Source organism: Bubalus kerabau, chromosome 11, assembly GCF_029407905.1.
Source record: "Bubalus kerabau isolate K-KA32 ecotype Philippines breed swamp buffalo chromosome 11, PCC_UOA_SB_1v2, whole genome shotgun sequence".
NCBI lineage: Eukaryota > Metazoa > Chordata > Mammalia > Artiodactyla > Bovidae > Bubalus > Bubalus kerabau.
Window position 1 is genome coordinate 24579224 of NC_073634.1, and position 18393 is coordinate 24597616.

Below are 18393 nucleotides of genomic sequence, written 5' to 3' on the forward strand. Positions count from 1 at the left end.
CCGCATAATTACTGAGCACAGTGATCCTTTCTTTTTTTTTTTAATTAATTAATTTTAATTGGAGGCTATTTACAATATTGTGGTGGTTTTTGCCATACATTGACATGAATCAGCCGTGGGTGTACATGTGTTCCCCATCCTGAACCCTTCTCCCACCTCCCTCCCCATCCCCTCAGGGTCATCCCAGTGCACCAGACCTGAGCACCCTGTCTCATGTATCGAACCTGGACTGGCGATCTATTTCACATATGACAACACACGTTTCAATGCTATTCTCTCAAATCATCCCACCCTCACCTTCTCTCAGAGAGTCCAAAAGTCTGTTCTTAACATCTGTGTCTCTTTTGCTGTCTCGCATATAGGGTCATCATTACCATCTTTCTAAATTCCATATATATGTGTTAATATACTGTATTGGTGTTTTCTTTCTGACTTACTTCACTCTGTATAATAGGCTCCAGTTTCATCCACCTCATTAGAACTCATTCAAATGCATTATTTTTAATAGCTGAGTAATAGTCCATTGTGTATATGTACCACAGCTTTCTTATCCATTCATCTGCCTATGGACATCCAGGTTGCTTCCATGTCCTGGCTATTATAAACGGTGCTGCGATGAACACTGGGGTACACGTGTCTCTTTCAATTCTGGTTTCCTCAGTGTGTATGCCCAGCAGTGGGATTGCTGGGTCGTATGGCAGTTCTATTTCCAGTTTTTTAAGGAATCTCCACACTGTACTCCATAGTGGCTGTACTAGTTTGCATTCCCACCAACAGTGTAAGAGGGTTCCCTTTCCTCCACACCCTCTCCAGCATTTATTGCTTGTAGACCTTTGGATCGCAGCCATTCTGACTGGCGTGAGATGGTACCTCATCGTGGTTTTGATTTGCATTTCTCTGATAATGAGTGATGTTGAGCATCTTTTCATGTGTTTGTTAGCCATCTGTATGTCTTCTTTGGAGAAATCTCTGTTTAGTTCTTTGGCCCATTTTTTGATTGGGTTGTTTATTTTTCTGGAATTGAGGTGCAGGAGCTGCTTGTATATTTTTGAGATTAATTCTTTGTCAGTTGCTTCGTTTGCTATTATTTTTTCCCATTCTGAAGGCTGTCTTTTCATCTTGCTTACAGTCTCCTTTGTTGTGCAAAAGCTTTTAAGTTTAATTAGGTCCCATTTGTTTGTTTTTGCTTTTATTTCCATTACTCTGGGAGGTGGGTCATAGAGGATCCTGCTGTGATTTATGTCAGAGAGTGTTTTGCCTATATTTTCCTCTAGGAGTTTTATAGTTTCTGGTTTTACAGTTAGATCTTTAATCCATTTTGAGTTTATTTTTGTGTATGGTGTTAGAAAGTGTTCTAATTTCAGTCTTTTACAAGTGGTTGACCAGTTTTCCCAGCACCACTTGTTAAAGAGATTGTCTTTTCTCCATTGCATATTCTTGCCTCCTTTGTCAAAGATAAGGTGCATGGATTTAAGTGATGCTGTCTTAAGACTAACTTTCATAACAAGGACAGAACCCCAACTGTCACAGGTATTCAACACCCTTACACTCTGTGGGAATGCATTCCCAGAAAGTCATAAAGTCCCTCTGGAGATGCATTCTTCACGCTTTACATTGGCATCACTCTTCTGTTCTCTCCAACTTCCCTAAAGTTATGACAGTTTCTGCCACAGGACCTTCCAGCTTCTGTTCAAATAACTGCTGGACAATCACCCCAGGCTGCACTGCTATTTATGATGTTCTTAATAATGTTGAAAATTCCTACTTATCTGTAACTGTCTATTGGTCTTGATCTCTGTTTCTGCTACTATCTCCTTGAACATATGTCAAGTTACAAACCATAAATTTATGTTTTACTGTTCAGATGAAAGGGCTTCCCTGGTGGCTCAGTAGTAAAGAATCTGCATGTGACACAGGGGATCCGGGTTCAATCCCTGGGTTGGGAAGGTCCCCTGGAAGAGAACATGGCAATCCACTCTAGTACTCTTGCCTAGAGAATCCCATGGACAGAGGAGCCTGGTGGACTGCAATCCATAGGGTCACACAGAGTCAGACACAACTGAACTGACTAAGCAGCAGCATCCAGATGAAAACTCCCTCTTAGTTCTTTGAAACAGCTCTGACATGATCACTTGCTGACCCATCACCACTATTAGGGTCAAAACTGATCCTACTATGGCAGACAAGAAGAGCCCCAGAATTACTTCTTCTCAAAGCAAGTCTTTGCTTACCATATTTAACTGAAGGCGGAGGGGACTTTCTAAAAGGGAAAGAGTAATAACTTTTCTGAAAGTGAGTCAGTTTCTATATATATTGCCTTAACACCATTTAGCTTAATAAACAGAAAACCTCAGTTACATGAAGAGACATCATATAATTGTAAACAGAAAACATTATTAAAGGAACAAAGATATACGACTACTAAAATAAGTTATTTTTCAAAGCCTGTCTTTATCGTCAATAGCATGACTGCCTATACTTTATAACATCTCATATAAAATCATAAAACATCCTAAGAAAGCATATACTAGAACATTGTACAAGATTTTAAAGGTTCAAATATCAAACCCACAAGTTGTAAGAAGTGGTGATTTTAATCCCGTTGTTACCTCAACATACTAGAGGGACATGACACCTTTCTTACTGGTAAATGGTGAGAAAATGTCCATCACGTATCACCTGCTCCCACCAAAAACGGGGCATATCAGTATCTCAGAAAAACTAGGGTAACAGTATTTAGCTAAATAGAATATATGTGCATACGTAGTTAGGAGCTGATTAATCACTGATACAAACTACTAAAGAAGGACCCAGAGGTAACTGCACTTTGCAATAAAGGGCCTGACAATACAACTTAAAAATGTAACTGGAAAGCATAATAGAAAGTACTTCAGATTTTCAATAGTACTGAACACATAAGGTTTTCTGAATCAACTACAAAGGTATCTCTAATCACCTTTTGTATTATTAAAGAAATGACAAAGACATATTGTAACTACTTTCACATATTAAAAAATAATGGAGGACTTCTCTGGTGGTCCAATAGTTAAGAATTCACCTGTCATACAGAGGGTATGGGTTCGATCCCTGGCCTGGAAAGATTCCACATGCCACCAAGCAACTAAGTCCTTGCACCACAACTACTGAGCCAGCATGCTCTAGAACCCGTGCTCTGCAACAAGAGAAGTCACCGCAATGAGACGCCCACCTACTACAACTGGAGGAGCCCCACTAGCCACCAACTAGAGAAACCCCACACGTAGCAACGAAGACCCAGCACAGTCAAAAATAAAATAAATGAATTTTTTAGAGTTTAAAAAATAATGGGGGACTTTCCTAGTGGTCCAGTGCTTGAGTAATCCACTTTGCAATCAAGGGGACATGGGTTCCATCCCTGGGAATATCCCACATGCCGCAGGTCAACTAAGCCTGCATGCCACAACAAAGACCCAGCACAGCCAAAGTAAAATAATAATAATAAATAAAATAAATGAAAATAACAGGCTTTTTTTTTTTTAATGGGGAATGCTTGCATGCTAAGGTTGTCATTTTTAGAAAAACACTTTAGAGGAGAAATTAGCAAATTTAAACCACGTGGCTTCAGTGGGAGCTATAAAGGTAATTTAACATGGTCACAAAACTGACTATAGGCAAAGTATTAATCCCAGTCCTGGGCTTTTTGCCAAGTAGATTGTGCTTATCTTTCAAGAATTTCCATCTTATATGAGCAATTCTAGGTAGCACCAGCACCAAAATCTGCCAAGAACTTAATATACAGTGTAAGGTGCAGCCACCATTCCAAAGGAAGGTTCACAAAGGACTTCCAGGGTGAAGGTCACACACGTGTGCTGAGGTGGTTTCTGTGGAGCCAAAGACCTCTGGCCTGGAAGCTGAGAGATCTCGGGCTTGTTATTAATCAGTTGTATGACTCCACCCGACAGGTAGATCTATTCATCTTTGCATTTCTTTTTTATTTTCTATTAAATGGTGATAGTGTCTGTCCCTACTTGCCTTACTTAGCTTTTAAGTTTGCAGCCCTCTCCTCTTCTGGACCATCAGCTTCTTTGTAACCTGGGAGCTTGTCAGAAGCACAGAATCTCAGATTTCACCTCAGAACTACTGAATCAGAAAGGGCATTTTTGCAAGCTCTCTAGGCAAGTGCTACCAACAAGGAAGTTTAGGGAGCGCTGCCTTGATTCCTTCTATCCTGCCTACTCTAGGAATTTTATTCCTCTTCCCAAACAATAACACATAAATACACATCCCCAGCCACCACCAGAAAGCTCCCAGGAGCAAGAAAACAAAATTCTTACTGTCTTAATTAAATTCTACCTTTCAAAGCATCTAAAACATAAAAACTATTTGGAAGAAAATGGAGCAAAAATAATGACAACTAAATTACAGCCTGAAATCTTATTTTTCATTGTTAAATTACAAACTCTATACAATATATACTTACAGTTTATCTCCGAGCGTGTTTTTTCCTCTCTCACATTTCTACTCGTTGAGTGAATCCTATGTGGGACAGCAACAAGAGGCTAGGAAAGAACAAAGTCAAGGACAAGTCACTGTCTTGTCCACAGAATTACCTACATATGAAAGAAAGCTCTCACTTTACATAAAAATGGGAACGAAATACAACTTTATTATTAGTATTTTTAAATGGCAACCACAAACTGCAAACTCTTTTATCTTCAAATTGGGAGCTAAAGCTTAGGGATAGACATTATCCACAGCAGGTTCCCAGTGAGTTTTCTTATGAAAGTGTTGGTTGCTCAGTTGTGCGCAACTCTTTGTGGTCCCACGGACTGTAGCCTGCCAGGCTCCTCTGTCCATGGGATTCTACAGGCAAGAAAACTGGAGTGGACAGCCATTCTCTTTCCCAGGTGATCTTCCCGACACAGGGAATGAACTCAGGTCTCAGGCATTGCAGGCATATTCTTGTAAGTGAATATAGGAGTGTTCTTATGAGTTGAACATAAATAAATATTCAAAAATGAATATTTTGACAATACAATAGGTGTTCAAAAGCTGCAGCAAGCTTTCCCTGTTTCAGAGGAGAAAATTGTAATTAAAAAAAAATCTGCCTCAACTTCTTATATCAAGGATAAAATAAATGAAATGAAATAATGCTAAAGGCATTAATGATTTATGGTCTTCTTACCTAGTAAACACAACATTTCCCCTGCCTTAATGTTTTTTCTTGTAGAAGCAGCACTTTATTTTCTTTCCTTTTACTTTATTAAAATCTCTCTATGTGTACTGCCACATTCAGAGAGCGGTATCCTTGGGGGAGGGGAAGTGGGGGTGAGTTCTTCTTACTGTTAATATTAACACATGGACATTCTCCAATCTTTATGGAGTAAAAATGGCTCTATCTGAAAAGCTTCTGCAACTTCATTCTATATACTCTATGCCAGCATCTATTTCACGTACCAAATAGGTTTTTCTCCCTGTGTGTGAAACATTATCTTTGAAGTTATTAGCTGGGAAGAAGATACACTCTTACATCTATCTTTTTGGAAAATGTAATTTGTAAACACTTGAGCTCCAATTCTTAAGACTCTGTAAGGCAAATCAAGAACAGGACCCAGGTTAACTATTCTCAGTGTAGACATCTCTCAGGAAATAAAGAAATATGAATCTGAGAGACCCAAATATTAAAACACCAGTGGGTAATAAAACAGAAGCAAAAATAACTTTAAAAAGTAAGTAAACTTCAAACATACAGTGAGTTGTAGTTTACAAAGTGCTTTCATATACCTTAGCCCATTCTGTTCTCAAACTTGTGAAACAAATCTTTATCTTCATTTTATAGATGAGGACATTCAGCTAGTTAGCTGCAGAATGAGAAAAACCCTGAACTTTTGAAAACAATATTGGAACAAAAACAAGCAAAAATAGGTATCACGTTAGATTAGTAACACATATTGCTGTTATCAGTGAACATGCATGAAATCCGCCCTTTCTATGAGAATCGTTTTACTTTCCCAGCTTCAAAGGTATAAAGTTATTAAATCTTACAATGTTGTGCCTAGTAAATGGGTTAACATATAGAAGAAAATACTATCAAGTAAAAACCAGAATCACAATTACTTCAATGTGCAGTACTTCTAAAATAGAAATTACACGGGAACCGTACAGGAAAAGTGGACTTTCTTCTATTGTGAATAATGTATAATAAAGAAAAACTAAAGACTAAAGTAGAACTAGTACACGTGCTAAATATTTTCAAGAGAATTCAGTTTCCACAATATATACATAGTATCGGCAACTGCTGAAATACTAAGCACATTCAAATACTTAGCAATTACAAATCATATGCATATAATAAGACTGTTAGATATTACCTTTTATGCATAACATATACTGTAGTATATATGTATAAATCATCATAAATTTCTCTGGGGAAAGTATGATCAAAAAGAAAAATAAAAAGATCTTAAACTGTGGTCAAAAGAAAAGCTACCCCCATCCTTAACCTATAATTATAATACCAGTAACACAGTCTTGATAAGGAGAAATTTCTTTCTCTGCCATATGAGAAAATTTCAGAAGAGTCTTTATTCTACAGCTTGCTTCTACATTTGGTTTATTATTTCTCCACTTTAAACACATTTTAAAGGACTTTATAATCCAGCACAAATACACAGGATGAAGTGAGGGACAACAGCGCAGCATCTAATGCGCAGCATCTAATGCACTGAAGGAGAACAGGCAGTCCATATGCTGAATCTTGATACGCATGAATTTCAGTTACTATAATATAGTTAAATTATACTAGTCCTCTATAATATGATTCAAATTTTAGTCACCAATATATTAATTGCATATTATGAGTTATTAATTATATGTTATTCAGTATATTAGTATCTTATCAACATTCAGTATATTGATTGTAATTGCATAAGATAGAAACTTCACTGTGAGCTCTTCAGTCCACAGATGACTATAGATTTATGTGTGTGTGTTAGTCACAGTCGAGTCCAGCTCTTTGTGACCCCATGGACTATAGCCCACCAGGGTCCTCTATACATGGGATTCTCCATGCAAGAATACTCGAGTGGGTTGCCATTTCCTTCTCCAGGGGATCGCTCTTCCTGACCCAGAGATTGAACCTGGGCCTCCCGCACTGCAAGCAGACTATTTACTGACTGAGCCACCAGGCAAGATGACTTATAGTCTATTTATAATAACAGATGTACATCATGATCAGTGGCTAATCACATCACTACTTTCAAAGTACATCTGTGACTGATCCCTGAGCATCTGTTATTCAATTCATGTACAGACAGCAAAGTGTGTAGCTGTGTTGTTTCCCTGTCTCCCAGGGATAATATACTCATGTGACATTTTTACAAAAACTTGTTAACTGAAAGAAGGAATTAGCCAACAAAGATAAAACTGCTGCAAAGAAATAGAAAGTGATCACTCTGGATTAATGCTGGAAATGAAATTACAAGATAAAACAGACGACAGTGAGAATGCTGACATTGCTGCTGTTCAAGAGACTGCAGACATACAGCCATGGTAACTTAGTGAGGATGAAGCTGATGCAAGTGAAGAAAGAAGTTTTGATAAAAAGGATGAAGATGCCCTAGAAGAAGGGGCACTAGCAAAAAACTTCATATCATAGGAATATGGAGATTATTTCATACATTCAAAGTTCAAAGGATAAAATGCTAGAGGCGCTCTGAACGTAGGAAAATGACATTCACCAAAGCATAAAAATAACCTGCTCTGTGTCATGAAGTTAAATGACAAGAAGAAGGCAGACACTGTGCAATCTACTTAATAAATAGACTACTTGATAGTGAAATAATCCACCAAAGTAGTTTTTTATTTAAACAAAGAAAAGAAACAATTCTCATAGGTTATAGTATATCACAGTGTACTAAATATTAGTTGTACTATTTTTCACTTCTCCATACATTTAAAACGGACAATAAGAGATTTTAATCTTCTGACAAAAAACAATTATAATTTTCCTTATGGACAATTTAGATTGCTTTGCAGGATTTCAGCTCACTTGATCATTTTTACAGTCCTTTACTACCATCCAAATCAAGGCAACACCTATATATTAAATTAAAAAAGAATTTATAAAGCAAAACAACAAAACCCAATTTCTCCCTAGTATAAAGTCAATAATATTTAATAATTTTTAAGTTTTTTAAATTTCCAAATGCTTTTCCAGACCTTTAAACAAAAGGACAATGGCTTATTTACAGTTGTATAAATATAAGTTAGAATAGTGGTGAATTGATAGAAAGGTTCTCTGACCTAAGATAAGCTGAGACCATCTTTCTGACCACCAAGAGCCATAGTTTCTTCAGTATCATCGCTGAAATTTACACCATTTTAAGTACCTTCTAAAAGCCAGTCAAGTTCACGACTATCCACCTCAGCTACATACTCAGTAACAGAATCCTGACATGTAACATATATGAGTTGATCTTTGGTGTCACAATTATTAGCTGAGTTAGGAATGCTAAATATGCCAACCAAAGTGAAAGCTTCCTTTTATATCTATTCTCCCATCACACTAGGGTTAATTAATTCTCTAATTACACTGGATAAACATAGCAGACAATTAGGGTATTAGTCACTAACAAAGTCAATCCTATACTTTCCACTAACCACTAATAACTCATGAAGTACTGTACATGGATTCTTTTGGAGAAGAAAACAGAACAGAAATTTTGTGTATATTCTAACATCTTGTATAGGTGGTTCCATTTGCGTTCTCTTTTACAATGGGTTATTTATTTGGCAACTTCATCTAAAATGACTACTTTAAAATAACTAGAGTAATTTCAAGAAGTGGATTAGATGATTCTGCCTTTACTATTGGACTTCCCTGCCTGCAATGCACCCTTTACCTTTAATATTTTCAGAAAACAGTCTTCCAAAGAAGTCAACAGAAAAAACTCAGCTCATGACTTCTCTAGGATAGGCAAAATCAAGGGGTATTTCTTCCCTCAAGAGTTTATTTAAATTAGACCCAGACCTTAAGCAAACTGATTCCAAGATGTATATACTTATATACACATACATTACATATACCACTTGGTAAAAATGGTAAAAACAGTTCCTACCTCAGGATCATCATCATCAAAATCATGGTAAGTGGAATGATCTGGATTATTCACTTTATCCAACAGTTCGATTGCCAAAGACCGTGTCAAAGGCTGTGTGACAAATGGGTGCTATAAAGATAAAACAACATAGTACTTATTAGAAGTCTTGATTAAGGGACATCTTACCTCTTGAAAAAAAGACATTTTTCAGGGTGAAAATAATACCTGCAGTAACTTTTCAGCAGTAGGTCTTTTCTTTGGATTTTTGGTAAGTGCCATTTTCACAAAATGATGAAAACTATTTGACCTAAGAAATTTTGAAAATCAGATTTTAAAATTTCAATTCTGTTTTTTGCTCATGACTGTAAAAGTAAATAGCACAAACATACTTACCACTTCATCTTATCCTTTAGTTTAGGAGGCTGAAAATTGCTTTTTGTCATTAGAAATAATGCTCTGAAAAATCAACAATCATTACACAGCATTTTAAGACTGCATACTTTAGTATAAAACATTAATTCTACTACTACTGTTCCCAAATAAGGTGAAGCAAAACTAAGAATGCTATTTGGTCAGGACATGATAAATAGTACTGGGAGGGGGATGGAACCTCAATTTAAGCACAGCATTCTTCAGGTATGACGCACTGACCTCATCGGGTGTAAGTCAAACATAGGCGGCTGCAGCTCAGCAAGTTCTATGGCAGTGATCCCCACCGCCCAGAGATCACACAGCTGATTGTACCCCCCTTTCCTCTCAACAGCTGCGACTTCTGGAGCCATCCTGAAGGAAATATTCCAGAAAAGAAAAAACTGTTTACTGTATTTTAATCTTCTTATTCCCACCAGACACATGTAAGCTGAGGCCTACTTAGACCTTGACATCTGAAAAGTAAGTATGTAGTACTTAACATGGCTCGTATTTCCCAAGATCGTGAGATCTCTTAAGATGAGATCGTGACATCTCGTAAGACCCTCCCCATCCCAAGCCCCTCCCCATCCCAAGCCCCTACTGGTTTCTCATCGGTTACTTTGTTAAGTTAGCTATTTAGTATAAAGGTTTATAACAATTTACAAATGTAATAGAGCAACATGTACTAAATTTGTCTAAACCCCAATCTTTCTTCCTCTGTATATGCAAAATTCTATAGAGAAATTACATACTGTAATAAATAATTTATCATTTAGCTCTTCCTTTTTATATCAATAACTGTCATCTGGTCTCTGACTGTTTTCACTTGACCAAAACTATTTACCAGGGCACCAAGAATCTTGATTTAGTACTTAACTAGTATTTACTATAAACTTAATTGGTGTGTGGAAAGTTATAAAAATGAGGGTCTGCTTTTTTTAAAGAAATGTATTTACTAAGAGGAAAGTTACCTAAATTCAGTAAATTTTTTGTTTCTTTCAACTTTATTGTAGCCTTATTCTATCTCTATAAATCTATATTTTATTAAATACTTACACTCATTTTCAAATATAAAACATTTCAAATCCTAAGCAGTAGTTCTGAAAATAAATACATGACATAAACACTTCAACTCTTACATATCAAAAGTATGATTTAAAAAAAAAAGTATGATTTAACTAGGCAGCCTTACAAGAATGTTTATTTTCCCGGTATTATTTCAGGAAAGTCAAGGCAGTCAGTCAAGTAAACAAACAAACAATAAAACTCCTTCTAATTTTCTAAACCCTTGATCTTAAGATGGTTTTTAACTTTAAAGTAGCTCTTATGACTATGCAAATTATCATAAGAAAAGTGAATTGTTAAGGGTGACGGTTTTAACTTTATTGACGGCTGTGGAAATGCCCTGTAGAGGATGAAGGTGCACACAGGTGGCACCTTAACGAGCTCACAGGTGATGCTCCCTCTTCCTCTACAAAAATATGAGTGGCAGATTCCATCCTGTGTACTTCTACTCCTGCCATTAGGCTGCATCCTTACCACAGCCAACTGAGTCATCTGTGAACCTGTTTGTTACATTTGTTACTATGAATATGTAATTTAATTAATTATAAAAACTAATTTATTATGAAGGTAAAAAGAATAAGTTGTCATGAAAATGAAAATGTATGCTTTAGAAAAGATTCTTGAAGACAAGTTTCTAAAGATGAAAAACCAAAAAAATCTGGCAAACCAGGCTAAAAACAGGACAGCTGTGAAAGATTAGGAGGCTATAGACTGCATGATTCCATCTGCATGACACTGGAGGAAAAGGCAAAACTATAGAGACAAAAATCAGAGCAGGTGCTGCCAGAGGCTAGAGATGGGCAAAAATAATTTATGAAAGGGGACAAAAGGAAACTTTCCTGGGTGATGGAAACCTATGTTTCACAGTGATTGTGGTGGCATTTTTCACAACCACAGAGTTTCTCAACATTCACAGAATCGTACACCTAATAATGTTACATTCATACCTCAACAAACCTGACTGGCTAGGCTCTCACTAGACTTTAGAGAAACACAAACTAAAAAAACATGGTTCATTTGCATACATCTAACTAGTTATCTGCACAAAGAAAAGGCCTTGATCCTATATCAGAAGACTGTCCCCTGCCAAAAAAAGTACACTCACCTTAAATTGAAATAAAATGTTTAAGGTACATGTGAAGTGTATTAATTTTGAGATCTGCCAATAGCACAGACTTTTTCAGATTAACTGAAATAACTGCCAACCTTAGTGACAGTGAATGAGAGATTCTGTAAATATTCTACATCCCTAGAGTTTAGGTGGGAAAGACATGATATGAGACAGGGAGTTGAGGGAGAGTCAGAGGAGAATCATGTTAGATTCTGGAGAATGAATGAGAGCTCCTCCAGATGTTTAAAATCAAACTGAGGAGACAGAGTACCTAAAAAGAGTTGTAACAGATAACTCTTTAATCTCTTATTCCTCTCGGAAATCAACCCCAAATAATGAGAACAAAAAGAGAAATATAAACATATCGTCTTTGAAAAATCTAGAAGACATATTTGGACAGAAGTAAAATAATAGTAAATGATGTGGCAAATAGGAGGAAGGACAAATCTAAGAGCGTGCGAAGGAAAAGACCAACGAGCAAGCCAAGAACCCCAGAAATAAGTAAAATTTAATGTAAGCCAATTATCATTTTATTGATGACTAGGTTCCTTCCAACTAGTTGGTTCAAAAAGTTTTGAGCAAGAGAATACTGTGAATAATATAATGTTGAAAAATTCGTCAGAATACAGACTGACTATGAAAATATATATAATATGTGTAGGACCGAGAGCTGAGAGTTTTGGGGGGAAAAACTTGAACCATCAGGTTTGTATCAGGTCTTCTAAAAGCCACATCGATCTTTAATGCCTTTTCCACTTGATGAAAAATAACATGAAAAAAAAAAAAATAACATGGTAGAATATTCAATGATTATGTAATTCATCTACAGTGTATATGCCTAAATTACTTGGCCTGTTGATGACCTCCTTAATCTGTTTTAGACCATTCAGTCTATTTTTAAATAAACACTGCATACAATAATGATAGAAAAACAGAAAGTTAAATTATCAGTCAAAATAAAATTACCAATATGGTGTACCAATGAAAGACTTCCGTTTGGCAATCGTAGCTGTTATCTGAGCGGACACCCCAAAATCAGCTATTAAAAAAAGAGAGAAACATTTAGAAAATAAAACTGAAAGTAAAATTAAAGTAACATGAAAAAATTTCAATAATTATTTTAATTAATTTCATAGAAATGAGACATTCTCAAACATCACTCTAAAATCTTTAAGTGGACTAGCATTAAAATATCACAAAATATGGTGCATGATAGCCATGTGGATTCCCATACATCCCCACGTGAATCAAACGACAATAATTTTGATGAAGAAACAACTGAGAGACTCTAACCTGCCAGACTTAATGTTATAATTTCTAATTCCCAGGACCTGAAATTCAAGGAAAGTCGTTGGAAGGGACCTTAAGTAGGAATATATTCCATTCATTTCCTGCCATACACATGACAGCTGACATTAAAAAAAAATTAATAAATCTCTACTGGCAAATCTACCATGAAATGACATTGAAACAGACTTTTTCTAAAAATCTTAGAAAATTTACAAAAATCTTTTTGTAAAAATCTTAAATTCTAATACCAGTATCAATCACTATCAAGAAATGTATCTTTGTGTCAGTTTATTTTTATGTTGCTATTTAAGTATGTTGAATTCTGTATTTTCTAGTTTTTTAATGAACGATTTATAAGTCTTTACAAACTAAGATATATATTATATATATGTATATATAGGAGGTCTCTAAGGCACATAATATTGACACAAAACATTAAATTGCAGATGGAAACTGTTCACTAAGCCATCAATAGATAGCTGCTTTTCTCATATATAGAGATGACTTAGGAAATTTTTTTTATGCAAATTATTGTACTTTTAAATTTGCTTAGTCCTAATGTAGGCTATAGATCAAAATAGTTTTATCTTATTTTTAGAAAATAAATATTTGAATTTTGATTTTATAGTGTCATGCAGTTCAAAATAATCATTTCAAACCTAACAGACACAATTTTATAAAGTTACTATATTGTACATGTTTTCTATCTTAAACTTCCAAATTAAGTTAAAATTTAGGTTTTGAACTGCTTTAATCATAAGCTGACAACCAAAAGTTAGAAAATAAAAGCCCATTTAGCATCTAAATCGCATTTTTATGTGAGTTAATACTGTGTTTTATTTTAAAAGCTTATGCAAGTAGGTAGGATTTTTGGCCTTATTGATTTTTTGCTTTTTGGTTACAGGGTAATTTTATACAGATTTCTTACTAGAAGTCCCATTCCTTTAGGGTTAGAGGTGAAAGAATTTTCAAGGTATATTATTTCACTATTCATTATATCATCCATCATTATTTATAACAAATCTATAATATATGTAGGACAAATCTGATTCCCATTTAAGAGAAGAGGAAACAAATACATAGAGATTATATATGTTATGTCCTGCAACGAAAATTTCTGCCTAAAAATATGTAGACACTGCTGAAAGGGGAAACCTAGTCCTACAGAGGAAAACAAACTTACTATGCTTTGAAATAAATTTGTGTAAGTGATGAAACTCAAATTTACTTACCTAATTTTACATGACCATTATCCGTTAATAGAATGTTAGCTCCCTTCAAAGTGAGAACATTTTAGTTACAGTAGGAAACATTTTATCAGACCGCACATATAATACATTAAACATACACATTTAAAATAACAAATGGCAGCCTCAGACCTAGAAATACTTATGATTTAAAGTATGCCCAATTAAAATAGAAATACTGCCTCTATAGGCTGCACCCGCCTCCTCCCTGGGCAACTTTTAAATGAGAAAGCAAAAGTAAGCAGCCTCAATGGTTCAGGATGCAATCAATTATATAAGAGTAAGTTTGGGGAAGAAATATCAGGAAATCCCTTCCCACACCCCAGAGAGGAAGAAATAACCAAAATCTGCACCCCCTGATATTACTGCAGCTCTAAGAAGAAATGGGAGACATGAGGAAAAGGAAAAAAAACTAGAGGAGTGATTTCAACTTGAATTAGGCCCTAGCAATCTAGACTCTTGCAGAGTCTTCGATTTGTTCTCTCCAGATTAATTTTTTTAAAATTACCATTTATATCATGTCACCTGTAGTTATGATGCTTCCTTCCTTCCATTCATCCATCCATCTACACACCCATTTATCCCTCTTTCCCTGAGAGACTACCAGCAACCAGACACTATTTTAAGCTCTGGGGTTATAGTAACAAAAAAGTTACAGCTCTCATGGAGCTTACATCCAAGTAGGAGTGAAAGAAAATCTAAAAATGAACACACACACACACACACACACATACACACACACCACACGAATGAATGAATGAAACAACAAATGGTTCAAAGACAGACAGAGGTAAGTACTCTGAAGATAAAGCTGGAAGAAAAGTCCTCTCTAAGGCAGTGATAATTACACAGAGATTCAGATGAAGAGAGGGTAAGAGTCATGCTAAAATCTAGAACATTCCAGTAACAGCGAATACAAAGTCCTGGGACCAGAATGAACTTGACATGTTCCAGGAACTGCAAGTTTAGTGTGGTTAGAACAGAATGAGTAAAGCGAAGAGACGTGTGAAATGAGGTCAGAGAGGAAAGCAGGGGCCATATCATGCATAACTTTAATGGTCATGTTAAAAAAACTGAATATATATGGAGTATCACGGGAAGCCAATGGTAGTTTATAAGCAGAAGGGTGACAAGATCTGAGTTTAAAAGGTCACTTTGGTTGTGAGGTAGAGAACTGCCTGTAGGACCACTCAAGAATGGGAGCAAGAAGACCAGTTAGAAGGCTATTCCATAAATCCAGGTGAGATATAATAGCGACTTAGACAGGGGAGAAATAGTGGTAATGGCCAGAATCTACCTAATCAGGCCCAAACTCTGGAGTCCAGCACACAAGTTTTTGCATAATGGAGCACCAAACCTCCTGGCCAACCCGCTCTCCTAACACTCTCCTACATTTTCTTCTCTTCAATCTGTAAGATGTGGACTTTACAATCCCTGAAATGACCCCAAAATTCTGATCTCTGTATCTTTGCCCACACTGTTCCCTCTGCATAGAAAGCATTCCAACCTCCATTTCCAACAAAAATCTATCACTTCTTCCAGATCACTGAAGTGCCAATGACAGAATCTTTCTTGATTTACTTATCTTCTTAGGATCCCCCCTACCTTTGTATCCAAGGCTCTTATGTCTTTTAAGTGGCTTACGAACCATACTTAAAGCAGAGGATCTCAGCAGGTGATCTGAGAGTCCACTGAAATTTCATGCACAATTTGAAGGCATGTGCATAAGGGTATTTTCTGAGGAGAGAGTCCATGGCTTTCATCAGAGACTCAAAGAATACATGATCCACCCCTCCTCTCAAAAGGGCTAGAACCCTTCTGTTAGAGAAAACCTCAGGAAACAGAAGGGGGAATGAAAAAGCAGGAGGTAAGGTGGATGAGGGAGAAGAAAGGAGATGTCAGTTATCTTTGGAAATAAGCTGAGTCCTACCATCGGGGTGTTTTACCAAGCATGCATGGGGCACCTGCTCTCCCCTGCCAGTTAAAGACCAGCAGAAAAGGTCAAGGTTTAACTTACCCATCTTGATACATTATTAAAGACAGTTCCTTAAGACTGCCAACATTTACTAAACATCTTACAGAAAAAAACCTGAACAAACATTTTGACCAACCAGAAACTTCCTAAAGTCCGTAAATTAATGGAAGTTATGGACCTAATTTACATTTTATAAAGAAATAACCACAAACAAGATAAAATGTGTTATTAAAACATGAATCCACAATTGTACTCTTTAAAAGGCATGAATTTGATGGTATGTAAACTGTATCTCAATAGAGCTGCTATAAAAAAATAATGAAAATCTTCAAAGTATCACTCAACTTTATTATAGCAACATATTAAGACAACAAATTCATCAAATAGAATAATTGAGACAATTTAGCTCAGTTTGATCAGAATATTTTAAGAAGAAGAAGAGGGCCATTAAATAAACATATGATATATACCTTTATATCTCTGTGCATTTTTCCTTTACTGTGAAGATAGTATAATCCCTGGAGTTTCAAAAAAAAGTCAGAAACAGTAATAAGACTTTACTACAAAAAACACTCTTGGATTTAAAGTGGTTAACTCAGTAGTAGTCTCTCTTACTTATTTACTCATCACAGAAAGCTCTAGGGACAATCACTTTATTTTACTGGAATATCCAAAAAGATAAAAGAATCAAGAAAATGAAAGAGGCAGAGCTCACTCTGAACTGCTAATTTTCCTAAGACAAATAATTTTCACTAAACTCTGCTCAGTTTGAAATAACATTTTAAAAATAAATATCCAATTAGTATCAGAATGAGTTTCAATTCCATAAGAGCGTTTAATTTTCAAGACTTTCTTTGGTACTAACAGATATATAAAAATAAATAAGTAAATCCAATTTTAGGAGGTATATTATCATACTAAAGCTTTAAATAGTTTATTTGCAAATATAATGTACAAATTCAAGAATTTTCCAAACTGGAATATTTAATCCTTATTCTACTTAACAGCTTATGCACAATAATCAAACATTTAGTTTAATAAAGAACATTACTTTTCAATTAGCATTGAATTTACCTGTAGTGTTTCTCTGCTAACATATGCTATTTGCAGTTCTGAGAGAGGTCCCGTTACTATGAGAGGAGAAAATTAATGTTAATAAAATTACTCGAAGTGTGTTTTTTCAATAAAAGACAAAGTTGTAAAAGTTCCATTAAGCAACAGACTTAATATATTTAAGCTCTACTAAAATGTAAGCTCCATGAGGGCAGGAATTTAAAAAAACCTGATTTGCTCATTGTATCCCCAGTGTTTAGAACAGTGCCCGGCATGGAAAGGCTACTGAGTAAATGTTCACAGAATAAATAAAACAGTGAAATAGTCAATGAAATTAATTTACATTTTCATTTTTTACACCTGATCATAATACCTCTTAAATGTTAAAGAAAGCACGGCCAAGATGTCTAACTAGTTTTTATTAAAATTTTTTTAAAAAAACTGACATAACATGTATTATTGGCTAAGTTAAAAACAATACTTTTCCCCTAAAATTATTTGCTTTATAGACATAAAAGTACACACGTTCACTATAAAAAATTTCAATCAACAGAGATAGGTCTCTTCCTGATCCAAACCACTATTACCCAATAATAAACAAAATCAACAGTGTGGCCTATCTCTACCAGATGACTTTACACACAGATGTTTTATACAGTGCAGGTAGGCAGTGCACACACACATAAACATAAATGGAACCGTATTACACAGACAGTTCTGGAACTTGCCTTTTTCACTTATCACGACATCTTTCCATCTCTCTCTCTCTCTCTCTCTATATATATATAGAGAGAGAGATAGTTTAATCATATCGTAATATTTGAATAGTATTTCCTCTGTGTGCATCTGCTATGAAAAACTATGAAAAACATTCAAACAGTTTTTTTCTTTTTCACTATTAAATCACTTTAGAATATAAGAAGTAAGTTAGGTGGGAGAAACTATTCCAGAAATTGAATTAAGTCCCAACGATGAAATCAAATACTAGATAGTGATCTCCCACTTGCACAAACTTAAAACGTTTTGTAAAAATGTGTAGTTCAGACTACTTGTATTTTACAACTGTGGGAGAAAAGAATCCATTTCACTTAGATTCTTTTAGGGACAAGGCTAAATTTCAATGTCTGTGGATAAACCATATAGTAACTAATTTCTGTGGTT

General features: G+C 35.5%; 1 protein-coding gene across 7 annotated transcripts in view; it reads right to left on the bottom strand.

The window, feature by feature from the left end:
• Window positions 1-18393, bottom strand: part of MAP4K3 (mitogen-activated protein kinase kinase kinase kinase 3) — a 185787-nt gene that overhangs the window by 57236 nt on the left and 110158 nt on the right. For all 7 annotated transcript variants that reach the window (XR_008700194.1, XM_055539867.1, XM_055539869.1 and 4 more), the window contains 9 exons: window positions 17254-17309; window positions 16650-16697; window positions 14190-14232; window positions 12634-12706; window positions 9732-9863; window positions 9474-9536; window positions 9306-9387; window positions 9099-9209; window positions 4460-4538 (listed from right to left, as the gene is read on the bottom strand). Coding sequence is in view for 6 of the 7 variants with exons in the window: in XM_055539867.1 (XP_055395842.1) it covers window positions 4460-4538; window positions 9099-9209; window positions 9306-9387; window positions 9474-9536; window positions 9732-9863; window positions 12634-12706; window positions 14190-14232; window positions 16650-16697; window positions 17254-17309 (687 nt within the window). In the remaining variant the exon portion in view is untranslated. The remainder of the gene's footprint in view (window positions 1-4459; window positions 4539-9098; window positions 9210-9305; window positions 9388-9473; window positions 9537-9731; window positions 9864-12633; window positions 12707-14189; window positions 14233-16649; window positions 16698-17253; window positions 17310-18393) is intronic.